This window comes from Mustela nivalis (assembly GCF_964662115.1).
Source record: "Mustela nivalis genome assembly, chromosome: 5".
NCBI lineage: Eukaryota > Metazoa > Chordata > Mammalia > Carnivora > Mustelidae > Mustela > Mustela nivalis.
In genome coordinates, this window is record NC_139024.1 from 56,491,244 (window position 1) to 56,504,776 (window position 13,533).

The 13,533-nt window shown below is 36.1% G+C and overlaps 1 protein-coding gene across 4 annotated transcripts in view; it reads left to right on the forward strand.

Annotated features, from left to right (window-relative positions):
• EPM2A (EPM2A glucan phosphatase, laforin) overlaps positions 1-13,533 on the forward strand; it is a 234,122-nt gene that overhangs the window by 95,369 nt on the left and 125,220 nt on the right. For all 4 annotated transcript variants that reach the window (XM_082730371.1, XM_082730372.1, XM_082730370.1 and 1 more), the window contains exon 2: positions 1,325-1,499. In XM_082730371.1, coding sequence (XP_082586497.1) covers positions 1,438-1,499 — 62 coding nt within the window. In that variant the 5' untranslated portion in view covers positions 1,325-1,437. The remainder of the gene's footprint in view (positions 1-1,324; positions 1,500-13,533) is intronic.

Sequence of the window (13,533 nt, forward strand, 5' to 3'; positions counted from 1 at the left end):
GTTTAGAGTATGTGCTATTAAAAGAGTATTATTCACACATGCATCTCTATGTATCTCTTTTATTCTTGTTATATTTCTATTTGATATGTTTCTAGAAGTGGGGTTGCTAGTACAGTTTGGTTTTCATCATCATTGATATTTAATATATCAAGGGTAAAGGACCACTTGGTGTAGTGCCTTGTAGCCATCAAGAGAAAAAGAGAAGTCTGATCTAGGAGGATCAGTGATGATTTATTAAGGGAACCATCTTGTACCTCCTACTTGGTGCAAGGGAGTTATATCCTAAAGAATGGTCCAATGACTTAAAGATTTTTTTGTTTTTGAGATTTTATGCCAAATAACTTTAGGTAAAATATCCTATAAGATAGATCAAGGAACAAATGAGTCTGATTTTTATGTTTGTAACAAATGTGACTTATTCCTATTTTTATTTTGCTTATACTTTTTTTGTTTTGAAGACAGTATATGAAAATTAGGTAGTTTAAGGAAAGGAATGATTTGAAATGAGGTGGTCACATAAGGGCAAATAGAAATAATGTATGAATTATAATTTCATAGAAGTAAAGGATCTGTTTACTAGTGTAGTGGATACTGGGCAGAATGTGATGTAGGCAAATAGTGTTTTCAGAGACATGTTCTTCCATCTCTGTCTCTTTTGATTCACTCCATGGAGGGAGGATGGTGTGTGCTGGTGGTTGTGAAGCAGGCAGAAAACAACATGAAGGTATCAGGTGCCCGAAAGATGGGGATCTAGGGGTATCAGTTTGCTACTAGCTTGGCACTTACTAGTTTTGTGACCTTGGGCAACATAACTAATCTTTGTGACAATTTCCCATCTGAAAATAGTACTAACCACTGATTTACATGCAGACCAGTTTGGATGTGATCATTTGTTTTATTATTTATTAAGGTATTTATTTTAAAAATTCATTTGTTATTTGAGCTGATACTAAAACACTTTATTAATGATTCTTTTTTATTACTGATTTTAGTTATGAATTTGCATACCAAAAAGAAAAAAAAAGGCTGAAAAATGACTCACAATGGGTAGTTAGGGCACTGAGAGGTACCATTAAATTCTGAGAGTTAGTATGCTCTTGGTAATATGCATGTATTCAAAGGGAGCACAGAACTCTATGAAATTCATATGTAATTACAAATTTCTTCTGTTTTTCCCCTCTAGTCTATTTTTGTTTATACTGAAATGTGTGGATTGAGAAGCTTTGTATTTATTTTCTTCTTATTATTAATTTTGCATCAGCTACTCTGCGGGTGTTTAAGCAAAACATTGATTTAATTGCTCTGTCATTTCTTCTTGTTCCAGGCAATGGACCTCACCATGACCGTTGCTGTACCTATAATGAAAACAACTTGGTGGATGGTGTTTATTGTCTCCCAATAGGACACTGGATTGAGGCCACTGGGCACACCAATGAGATGAAGCACACCACAGACTTCTATTTTAATATTGCAGGCCACCAAGCCATGCATTATTCAAGGTAAAAATAGTGCCATGTTTATAAGCATAGAAATAGGACACGAGGTAGTATTAGGACAATGGAAGTGTTAACTGTGTTGAAAACAGCAGTATCTCCCTTTGGAGGGGCATATAGGCCTGCAGTACTTTAAGGAGATGAATTATAGTGAATCACTGTGTGAGCTTTTCTGGTTCTAAATGTGAAGGATCCTTTGTATAAAATTCTTTTACTAATTATACTCTCTGGCATCTAGATATTTTGACCAGATTGTATTTAGCCAGTCTTTGTACTTTCATAGTGGCTCCTAGGTCAACATTTATCTCTTATGCTACTGAACAACACTGAGGCAAAAACTGGTGTCTCTTTATAAATTTTTATGGAGGTAAATGTGCGAAAATGTAGACATAAAACTAGCTTAGATGTGATCATTTGCTCTGTTATTTAGTAATATATTTATTTTTATTTGTTTATATAATTGCTATGCCAGCAATATGTGCCATAATAAAAATTCAAACACTGACGAGGATGCTAACTGAAAAGCAAGGTTCAATACACTCACCTTCATTACCACTCATCGGAAGTAATTATTTCCAGTGATTTTATGGTTAGTTTTTCTGGAGTTTAATTTCAAGTCTTAAATAATATCCATACACTTTATTTGTTAATGTATCAATTTAAAAATCGCTATTGTTTCCCATCTGTGGCATGAGATATTAATTTCACTTAGACTTGTCTTCTTTCCCTACTCCCACTTCCTGCCAGTTCATTAAAAAAATTCTTTTTTTATTTACCTTCATAAAAATTCTATTTCTTGACCTATTCATTTTTGACAGTGTTTCTTGATTTCCTACTGAGTAAGTCAGATATTTATTGTCCTCATATTTTCCTCCACATCTACTTCCACCTGTTACTGCCTGTTTTGCATTACTTTCACATTTTCAAGGTTTATAGAATTTACAATTAATTTAGTAAATTAAGTTTTTTATAGTTTGATAATTTGAGAATGGAAACCAATACTCTCAACATTTGAAATAGCATGTGAGTATCATTTACTGTAGAATGTGCAGTGTTTATGCCATGGACAAAGAGAGGCATTCTCATGTTCTTAAAAACTGCATTGCTTTGAATGAGAGATGTTATTAGTACAAACAGGGCAGTGAATGGTAGGAGAGAGGATGCAACTCCTTTGTAGTGTTAGGGAATTCATGTTCTTCTTGGACATACCGTTCTTGTAAATCCGTGCTAGATGTTGACCTTGGGTGGTAGAATATGAGGAAGAGGAGTTCAGCATGAGCCGTGATTTTGTAGCCTGAGCAACTGGATTAATGGTGTTCTCTTTTTTGAGACAGGAAGACAAGGAGATGAGCAGTTTGGAGTATGGATTGAGATGATATTCTATTGTAGATGTAATATATTTGAAATGTAGTTTAGATTGCAGAAAGGAAATCAATTTGATGTCTGGAGTTTTGTGGAGAGATTGTGAATGGACAGATAAAATTGGAGCTATCAATATATGGACGACATTCAAAGTAATGAGTCCATTATTTATTTATTTTTAAGGTATGTGTGGTTTTGTTTTGTTTTTTAAGAGAGAGTGCCCAAGTGGAGGGAGGGGCAGAGGGAAAGAGAAAGAATCCTCCAATAGACTCTCTGCTGAGTGTGGAACCTGACAGCGGGCTCGATATGATCCTGAGCAGTAATTGAGTCAGATGGCTTCTGACTGAGCCAACCAAGCACTCTCCAAAATGATGAGTTTAGATGAGATCATTTAGTGAATGAGTGAAATATAGCAGAGACAAAGGAAAGAAGTGAAAATAATAAGGCCTCATGTCCATACAAAGAGAAGAGGATCCAGAGAAAAGAATTGAAAAGGAGCACCCATTGAGATGTCCTGACCTTTAGTGAGGTCGTGTTTCTGAGTTATTTTTCATTTTTGGTGAACCACATTTTGAAGGGTCCTGTTTTAGGCTCTAAGAATTTTCTTCTACTATTTGATTATTTCTGCTCCTTTGTTCTTTTTTTAAAAGATAGATTTTTTCATTTATTTATTTATTTGACAGCGATCACAAGTAGGCAGAGAGGAAGGCAGAGAGGTGGGCAGAGAGGAGAGTGTGGGGAGAAGCAGGCTCCCCGCTGAGCAGAGAGCCTGATGTGGGGCTCGATCCCAGGACCCTGAGATCATAAAGGCAGACGCTTTAATTCACTGAGCCACCCAGGTTTTCTTTGTTCTGTTGTTAAAGATCCTCCTTAGATGGATGCTGGACCTTTTGGATTTATATCTTATTCTTGACTTAAAAAAAATATTTTCATCTCTAGGTTTTATTGCTTTACATTTTGGGAGACTTCTTTTTTTTTCTTCCAACTCAACTAATTTTTTCCCTTAATTTTCCCTTTAATTTTTCCCTTCATTTTGATAATTGTATCCTTATTTTTTCTGGATTCTTATTTTGTTATTCCCTTTTTGCATATTAGCCTATTCTGCTTTGTAAATGGATATCTTCTTAAGTCTTTCTTACAATATTAATGAGAATGGTTTTGAAGTCCTCTTCTCTTACCGAAATTATTTGTTCCCTCCAGAATCAGTTGTCCTCTACTCATTTTGGCCTTTTTCTTTTTTGTTGTTGGTTTTAAATGTAACTGGAAATTCTCAGTTGTTCACATTTATTATTGGAAGGAGGAGGTTGATTATTAAATTTGGTGAGCATGAGTTTCCTCTGCCATTACTAGCTTCTGTACCTCTAATAGCATTGGCACAATGGTGTGCATTTGGGCAGATCATGTCTCCCTGGGGAGAAAAGAAACAGTCAGCCTGGGTACTACTGCTATCCCACCCTGAACTGGAAGATGAGGAGGACCTATGTAGGGCACATTTCTCACTCTGAGAGCCTTTGTTCCCTATGTAGTTTCCAATATTTATTTATTTATTTATTTTAAAAAAGATTTTATTTATTCAGTTGACAGAGGGAGAGTGAGCACAAGCAGGGTGAGCAGCAGGCAGAGGGAGAGGGAGAGGGAGGAGCAGAGAGCTCCTGAGCAGGGAGCTCAGAAGTGGGACTCAATCCCAGGACCTGAGATCATGACGTGAACCAAAGGCAAAGGCTTAACAACTGAGCCATCCAGGAACCCCTAGGTTTCAATTTTTAAAGAAGGAATTTCTTCAGCTTCATATATAGTATCATAGCTGTATGTGGGGTGAATATGAAACATGTACTCATAGTTCTTTCACAGTCATGCAAAGATAGCTATATTTAAAAATTTTCCTTAAACCAACTCAGTTTTACATCTAAGTCTTTATTCTACTGGATTTGCAGATAATTCAACCTGTTACTATCCTTCTAAGGTGTATATGTGTATATTTTGTGTGTGTGTGTGTATCTGTATATGTGTACATGTATATATTATTTATATGTCTTTGTGTTTGTATATATATGTGTGTATATATATATCATACCTGTTTGTTGAGAGTTATTATCATAAATGGATGTTGAATTTAGTCATGTCTTTTTGTTTTCCTTATATACATATAATATGAATATATACATATATACACACACACAAATATACATATTTATACCTGAGAAGGATAATAATAGGTTGAAATGATATATAATGTATATAAAAAGATACAATATCTAAGTAATACTTATAATATATAATAAACATATGGTTATACCTGAGGTATAATATATATATATAACATAAAAATGCATACCTAGGGGCGCCTGGGTGGCTCAGTGGGTTAGGCCGCTGCCTTCGGCTCGGGTCATGATCTCGGGGTCCTGGGATCGAGTCCTGCATCCGGCTCTCTGCTCAGCGGGGAGCCTGCTTCCCTCTCTCTCTGCCTGTCTCTCCATCTACTTGTGATTTCTCTCTGTCAAATAAATAAATAAAATCTTTAAAAAAATGCATACCTATATACTTGGGATATATTTATAATGGCATCAAATCTCAGGTTTATCAGTTTTGGACTTAATAGTAGTATCCTTTGTTCCTCTATTTATCTCTATAACATAGATTCCTGGGAACTTGGTAATAAATAATAATTGTTTATAGTGGACCTGGAGCCTATGTTTACTTTTAAGGTGTCCTATTAACTTCCAAGATTTCTCACAGTTTGGTCCCAAAGTCATCTACTTGAAAATCAGTTGGGTGGTGTGATTTTTTAAAAAAATTTTGAATTGAGGCATAATTGACATATAATATTATATTACTTTCAGGTGTATGACAATAATTCAGTATTGGTATACCCTGTGAAATGATCACCACAATAAGTCTAGTTTCCCTTGTCACTATATAAAGTTACATAATATACATATGGTATTATTGACTATAATCATCAAGCTGTACATTACATCTCTATGATTTGTGTATTTATGACTGTAAGTTTGCACCCTTTAACCCTTTTCTCCCCCACATACCCCACCTCTTATCCGTTTCCTATCTGGCAACCATCAATCTGTTCTCTTCATCTTTCAGTTTTGTTTTGTTTTTTAGATTCCACATATAAGTGAAATCATATGGTGTTTGTCTTTTTCTCTTAGTCGTTTCACTCAGTATACTCTCAAGTTCTATCCATGTTGTTGCAAATGAAGATTTGATTTTTAATGGCTGAATAGTATTCCTATGTGTGTGTGTGTGAGAGAGAGAGAGAGAGAGAGAGAGAGCGAGATTTTGTCTTCATCCATTCATCCATCAACAGACACTGGTTTTTTCCATCTCTTTGGTATTGTGAATAATACTGCAATGAACGTAGGGATGCGTGTATGTTTTTAAATTAGTGTTTTCACTTTTCTTTAGATAAATAACCAGAAGTAGAATTGCTGGATCATGTGGTGGTTCTATTTTTAGTTTTTTGAATAATTTCCATACTGTTTTCCACAGTGACCACACAGATTTGCGTTCCCACCAATAGTGAATGAGGGTTCCCTTTTCTCGATATCCTTACCAACACTTGTTATTTCTTGTCTTTTTGATAGCAACCATTCTGATAGATGTTAGCATGATAACTCATTGTGATTTTGATTTGCATTTCCCTGATGTTAGTGATGTCAAGCTTCTTTTCATGTACCTCTTTGCCATTTGTATGGAGAAATGTTTATTCTGAGCCTCTGCTCATTTTTAAATTGGATTGTATGAGTTCTTTATATATTTTGGATATTAACTCCTTGTAAGATAATATGATTTGCAAATATTTTCTTCCATTCAGTAGGATGCCCTTTTATTTTGTTGATGGTTTCCTCTGTTGTGCAGAGGTTTTTAGTTTGGTGTAAGCACATTTTGTTTATTATTGCTTTTGTTGACATTACCTTAGAGTCAGATCCAAAAAAAAATTTTTGTGAAGAGCAATGACAAGGAGATAATTGCCTGTTTTTTCTTGTAGGAATTTTATGGTTTCAGGTCTTACATACAAGTCTTCTATTACATTTTGAGTTAATCTTTGCATAGTGTAGGATAGTGGTCCAGTTTTATTCTTTTGCATAGGCAGTCCAGTTCTCCCAATACTGTTTATTGAAGAATCTCCTATCTCCATTATATATTTACTCCTTTGTCATATATAAATTGGTCATACATGCAAAAGTTTATTTTTGGACTTTCTATTTTGTCCTATTGATCTATGTGTCTGTTTTTATGCCAATACCATACTATTTTGGTTACTGTAGCTTTGTAATATAGTTTGAAATCAAGGAGTATGATTTTGCTTTGTTCTTCTTTCTCAAGATTGCTTTGGGTTCTTTTGCGGTTCCATAGAAATTTTAGGATTGTTCTATATTTTTGAAAAATGCCATTGAGATTTTAAATAGATTTCATTGACTCTATAGATTGCTTTGGATAATATGGACCTTTTAATAATATTAATTTTTAAATCCATGGGCACAGAATATTTTTCCACTTATTTGTGTATTCTTCAATTTCTTTCATTAGTGTCTTATAGGTTTTTAGTGTACAGATCTCCTTGCTAGTAATCTGTCTATTCAGATTTTCTATTTCTTCATGATTCAGTCTTAAAATATTCTGTTTCTAGGAATTAACCCATTTTTTTTTAAAGATTTTATTTATTTATTTGACAGAGAGAAATCACAAGTAGACGGAGAGGCAGGCAGAGAGAGAGAGAGGGAAGCAGGCTCCCTGCTGAGCAGAGAGCCCGATGCGGGACTCGATCTCAGGAACCTGAGATCATGACCTGAGCTGAAGGCAGCGGCTTAACCCACTGAGCCACCCAGGTGCCCCAGAATTAACCCATTTTTTTCTACGTTGTTCAATTTCTTGGCATATAATTTTTCATAATAGTCCTTTGTGATTTTTTTGGTATTTCTTTAGTATCAGTTGTAACTTCCCCTCTTTAATTTCTGATGTTACTTATTTGAGCCTTCTCTTTTTTAAGGTGAGTCTAGCTAAATATTTATCAATTAAATTTTTTCCCAAAGAACCAGTTCTTAGTTTCTTTATTTTTTCTATTGTCTTTTTAGTTTTTATTTCATTGATTTTTGTTCTGAGCTTTATTTCCTTCCATGTACTAACTGAGGCATCATTTCCCCCCTCTTTTTCTAGCTATTTAGGTGTAATGTTTGATTATTTGAGGTTTTTCTTGTCTCTTAAGGGTTGCCTACCTTACTATGAATTTTCCTCCCAGAACTACTTTTGTTATACTCCATAGGTTTTGGTATATTGTATTATAATCTTTATTTGTCTCAAGGTATTTTTTTATATCTCCTTTGATTTCTTTGTTGAGTCATTTGTTCAGTAGCATGTTGGTTCTTCATATATTTATGACTTTTTTCAGGTTTCTTTTTGTGTTTAATTTCTAGTTTTATATCATTGTGGTCTAAAAAAACATTTTATATAACTTCATCTTCTTACATTTATTGAATCTAGTTTTGCAGCCAAATTATGATCTATCCTGGAGAATATTCATGTGTACTTAAGAAGAATGTGTCTTTTGTTGCTTTTAAATGGAATATTCTGTGTATAGTGGAGTATTAAATTCTCTTATTATTGTCTTCAATTTATCCCATAGGTCTGTTAATATTTGCTTTACATATTTAGGTGCTCCTATTTGAGCATATTCATATTTATAAATGTTATATATTCTTGCCAGATTTATCCTGTTATCTTATGTGATGCCCTTTCTTTTCTTTTATTTCATTCTTTGTCTTAAAGTTTATTTCTCTGCTATAAGCAGAGCTAGCCCAGGTTTCTTTTGGTTTCAATCTGCATAAAATATCCTTTTCTTTTCTTTTAGTTTCAGTATGTGTATGTCCTTATATCTGAGGCTAGTCACTTGTAGGCAGCAAATAGAAGGGTCTTTTGTTTGTTTGTTTGTTTTAATCCATTCAACCACTCTGTCTTTTTGTTACAGAATTTATGTTAATTATAGGTAGATATTTACTTGTTGTTTTTGTTAATTGTTTTTCTGGCTGTTATATAGTTTCTTTCTGTTCCTTTCTTCTTTTCTTGCTCTCCTCCCTTGTGGTTTGATGACTTTCCAAAAGTGTTATATTTAGATTCCCTTCTCATTATCTTTTTTTTAACAGCTTAATTTTCTTTTATTTTTTTCAGTGTTCCAGGATTCATTGTTTATGTACCACACTCAGTGCTCCATGCTATATGTGCCCTCCTTAATTCCCACCACCAGGTTCACCCATTCCCCCACCACTTTACCTCAAAACCCTCAGTTTGTTTATTATCTTTTGTGTATTAGCTGTTGTTTTTTGTTTTGTGGCTACAATGATGCTTACACATATCAATCTATCTGTATCTATACCAGTCTGTTTTAAGTTGATAGCCAAATAAGTTTGAATGCATTCTAAAACTCTATAGTTTTACTACTACATTTTTACGCACTTATTACTACTACATTACAGGCTACATATGTTTTATGTTTTTGATGTCACACTTGACATTTTTACTTATTTATTTATTTTAAAGATTTACTTATTTAATTTTTAAATTAAATTAAATTAATTTTTGTGTGTGTTCCAAAATTCATTGTTTATGTACCATACCCAGTACTCCATGCAATACATGCCCTCCTTAATACCTACCACCAGGCCCACCTAACCCCCATCCCCTACCCTCCAAAACCCTCAGTTTGTTTCTCAGAGTCCACAGTCTCTCCTGGTTCATCTCCCCCTCCGATTTGCCACAATTCACTTTTCATTTCCTTCTCCTAATATCCTCTGGGTTATTCCTTATGCTCTACAAGTAAGTGAAACCCTATGATAATTGACTCTCTGCTTACTTATTTCACTCAGCATAATCTCTTCCAGTCCCATTAATGTTCATACAAAATTTGGGTATTCATCCTTTCTAATGGAGGCATAATACTCCATTGTATATATGGACCATATCTTCTTTATGCATTCATCCGTTGAAGGGCATCTTTCCACTGTTTGGCAACTATGGCCATTGCTGCTATGAACTTTGGGGTACAGATGACTCTTATTTTACTTCACCTGTATCTTTGGGGTAAATACCCAGTAGTGTAATTACAGGGTCACAGCATAGCTCTATTTTTAATTTCTTAAGGAATCTCCATGCTGTTTTCCAAAGTGGCTGCACCAACTTGCATTCCTACCAACAGTGTAAGAGGGTTTCCCTTTCTCCACATCTTCTCCAACACTTGTTGTTTCCTGTCTTGTCAATTCTGGTCATTCTAAGTGGTGTAAGGTAGTATCTCAATGTGGTTTTGATTTGAGTCTCCCTGATGGCTAATGATGATGAATATTTTTTCATGTGTCTGTTAGCCATTTGTATGTCTTCATTGGAGAAGTGTCTGTTCATGTCTTCTGCCCATTTTTTGACATGATTATCTGTTTTTTGAGTGTTGAGTTTGAGGAGTTCTTTATAGATCTTGGATATCAGCCGTTTGCAGTGTCATTTGCGAATATCATCTTCGCACGTGTGTGGTTTCCCTTATATGTGACAAGTTATTTTTCTCTTGCTGCTTCTAGGATTCTCTTTTTGTCTTTTACTTTTATTTCATTAAAATTAATTAACATTTTAATTATAATGGTCTTGGTATGGATCTCTTCAGGTTCCTTGTAGTTGGGTATTTCTGAACTTCTTGGATCTGGATGTTTGTTTCCTTCGCTAGGATAAGGAAGTTTTCAGCCTCTATTTCTTCAGATAGGTTTTCTTTCCCTTTCTTTTCCTTCTCGGACTACTATGAGAAGAATGTTGTTCCATTTTATGTCCTGTAGGTTCCATAAGCTGTTTTCACCTTTTCAAATTCTTTTTTCTTTTTGCTGCTCTCCTTGGGTGAGTACCACAGCCCTGTTTTCTTTGTCAGTGGTCCTTCCTTCTGCTTCATCTGGTTTTCTCTTGACCTACTCTTGTGTATTTTTGACTCCAGTTATTGTATTCCGCAGCTCTGCAACTTTTGTTTGGCACTTTCTTCTGTTTTCCATCACTTACTTGAAGTTCTCTGTGTTCATCCATTCTTCTTCCAAGATTGGTAAGCATCTTTATGATCTCTTAATCAGGTACTTTACTTATCTTTGTTTCTGTAAGGTTTTATCTTGTTCTTTTGTTTGGAACACACTCCTATGTTTCTTCAGTTTGCTTAACTCTGTTAATTTTTTTAAAAAGATTTTATTTATTTTAGAGAGAGAGAGAAAGTATGTGAGCAGGGGGAAGATCAGAGAGGGAGAGAAAGAGAATGTCAAGCTGAGCACAGAGCCCAATGCAGGGCTTGATCCCAGACACTGAGATCGTGACCTGAGGTGAAATCAAGAGTTGGCCACTTAATGGACAGCCATCTAGGAGCCTTGACTCTTTTTCAAGGTCAAGTCTTTTTCAAGAGTCAAGCCTTGACTCTTATGTATTAGGTGAAACATATCGTTTTCAGTCTTGAAGGAGTGGTCACAGGATGACTGGTGGTATGTTTCAGTACGCTGTCTGTATGGTTACCTCTAGGAGATAGCCTGCCAAGAACTATCTCTGATGTTTCATCTCTGTAGGGCCCAGAAGCATAAAGCCCACTGGCCACCAGTTCCAGGCATTCAAGGGGAGTCCTCTGTGTGGTCTGGATGCTATTGCTGGCTTTGGCAGGACTGTGGGGGTAGTACTGAGTTGGGGTTACCCACCTGCCAGGTTTAGTAGGGCATAATTGTGGGGGAACATTGGACCAGGACAAGCCTGCCAACCAGGTTTAGCAGGGCAGGGTCACAGGAGAGTGTAGGGGGCTGGGAAGTAGTGCTAATGAGGTAGAGAGAGATTAGAGGGTACAAAAATGGTGTCTTCTAGGGCCAGCACTATTGAGGTTGAAATCATACTTCTAGCACCTCTGTCCCCAGAGATAGTTCCAATAGACCACTGCCCCTTTGGCAGATGCTTTAAGATTAGCCAATGAATCTCCTTCACTTATGGTCTAGATGTGTTTCAACCTGATGCTTTTGCACTAGGATCCCAGGGTGAGTGAGTCTGTATATGCCCCTTCAAGAGTTTCATCTGCCCTCCTTTTTTTTCTTTTAAAGATTTTATTTATTTATTTGTGAGAGAGAGAGAGAGAGAACACAAGCAGAGGGAGTGGCACACATAGGGAGAAGCAGGTTCCCTGCTGAGCATGGCGCCCAATGCAAGGCTCAGTCCTAGGACCCCGAGATCATGACCTGAGCCAAAGGCAGATGCTTAACTTACTGAGACATCCAGACATCCCAAGAATTTCATTGGGTATCCTGGATGTAGTACTTGGTTTCAAAGCGGATGTTTGGCAGGCTCCTCTCTCAAGTGAAGACCCCAAGGGCTGGGATAACTGAGGTGGGGCTTGAACCCATCACTTCAGGGATGTGTGAGGTGTTTGTGAGATCCCATCTGCTTGTGGCCTGCTGTTCAGGGGTGTGGTTTCTGCAAGACTATGTCTCTGCCTCTCTTACCCATATCAGTTTGGCTTTTTTATCCTTTGTTGTGGAAGATCTGCTCAGCTAGTTTTCAGGTCTTTTTCAGAGTTGTTGTATATGTAGCTGTAGATTTGGTGTGTCTATAGGAAAAGTGAGTTCAGGTTCTCCCTACACTGCCATCCTGAACCTGCCTCATGACTTTTTAAAATACAGTTTTGTGGGTCCCATGGAGTCCTGGGAACTTTTTTTATCCAGTGTTTCCATATGATTCTTATGGGTGTAAAACTTTGAGAATATGTGTGATTAGTCCATAAAGGTAGTAACTTGGAATTTAAAAAAGGACTGTTTTATGTATCTTCAGTCATTTTAGCTCAACTCTCCTTATGAATTGATTCATTCTCATGTGAAACTGGGCAAGGTAAAAATGTGAGTTCAGTTTATAGGGAAAGATTTGTAAAGACATTCATACATTTCATTATTAACTTGAAAACATCTAATTATTTGCTTGTTATATTCATCTGACTATAATGCTAAAATAATTTGTGAATTTATTGTAGCTGTTGAAATAGACATGCAATATGTTATGTTTGAACTTAAGTAATAGTAGAGATCTTCAAACTCATCTAACAGTTTTGTAATCTCAAATTATCATTCTGTAGTTTGAATATGGGAGTGGAATTATGCCTGCACTTTTTTTTTCTTTCATTTATTTATTTTCAGCATAACAGTATCATTATTTTTTCACCACACCTAGTGCTCCATGCAATCCGTGCCCTCTATAATACCCACCACCTGGTACTTCGACCTCCCACCCCCCGCCACTTCAAACCCCTCAGATTGTTTTTCAGAGTCCATAGTCTCTCATGATTCACCTCCCCTTCCAATTTAACCCAACCCCCTTCTCTCTAACTCCCCATGTCCTCCATGCTTTTTGTTATGCTCCACAAATAAGTGAAACCATATGATAATTGACTCTCTCAGCTTGACTTATTTCACTCAGCATAATCTCTTCCAGTCCCGTCCATGTTGCTACAAAAGTTGGGTATTCGTCCTTTCTGATGGAGGCATAATACTCCATAGTGTATATGGACCACATCTTCCTTATCCATTCATCCATTGAAGGGCATCTTGGTTCTTTCCACAGTTTGGCAACCGTGGCCATTGCTGCTATAAACATTGGGTGCTATAAACATTGGCCCTTCTTTTCACATCTGTAT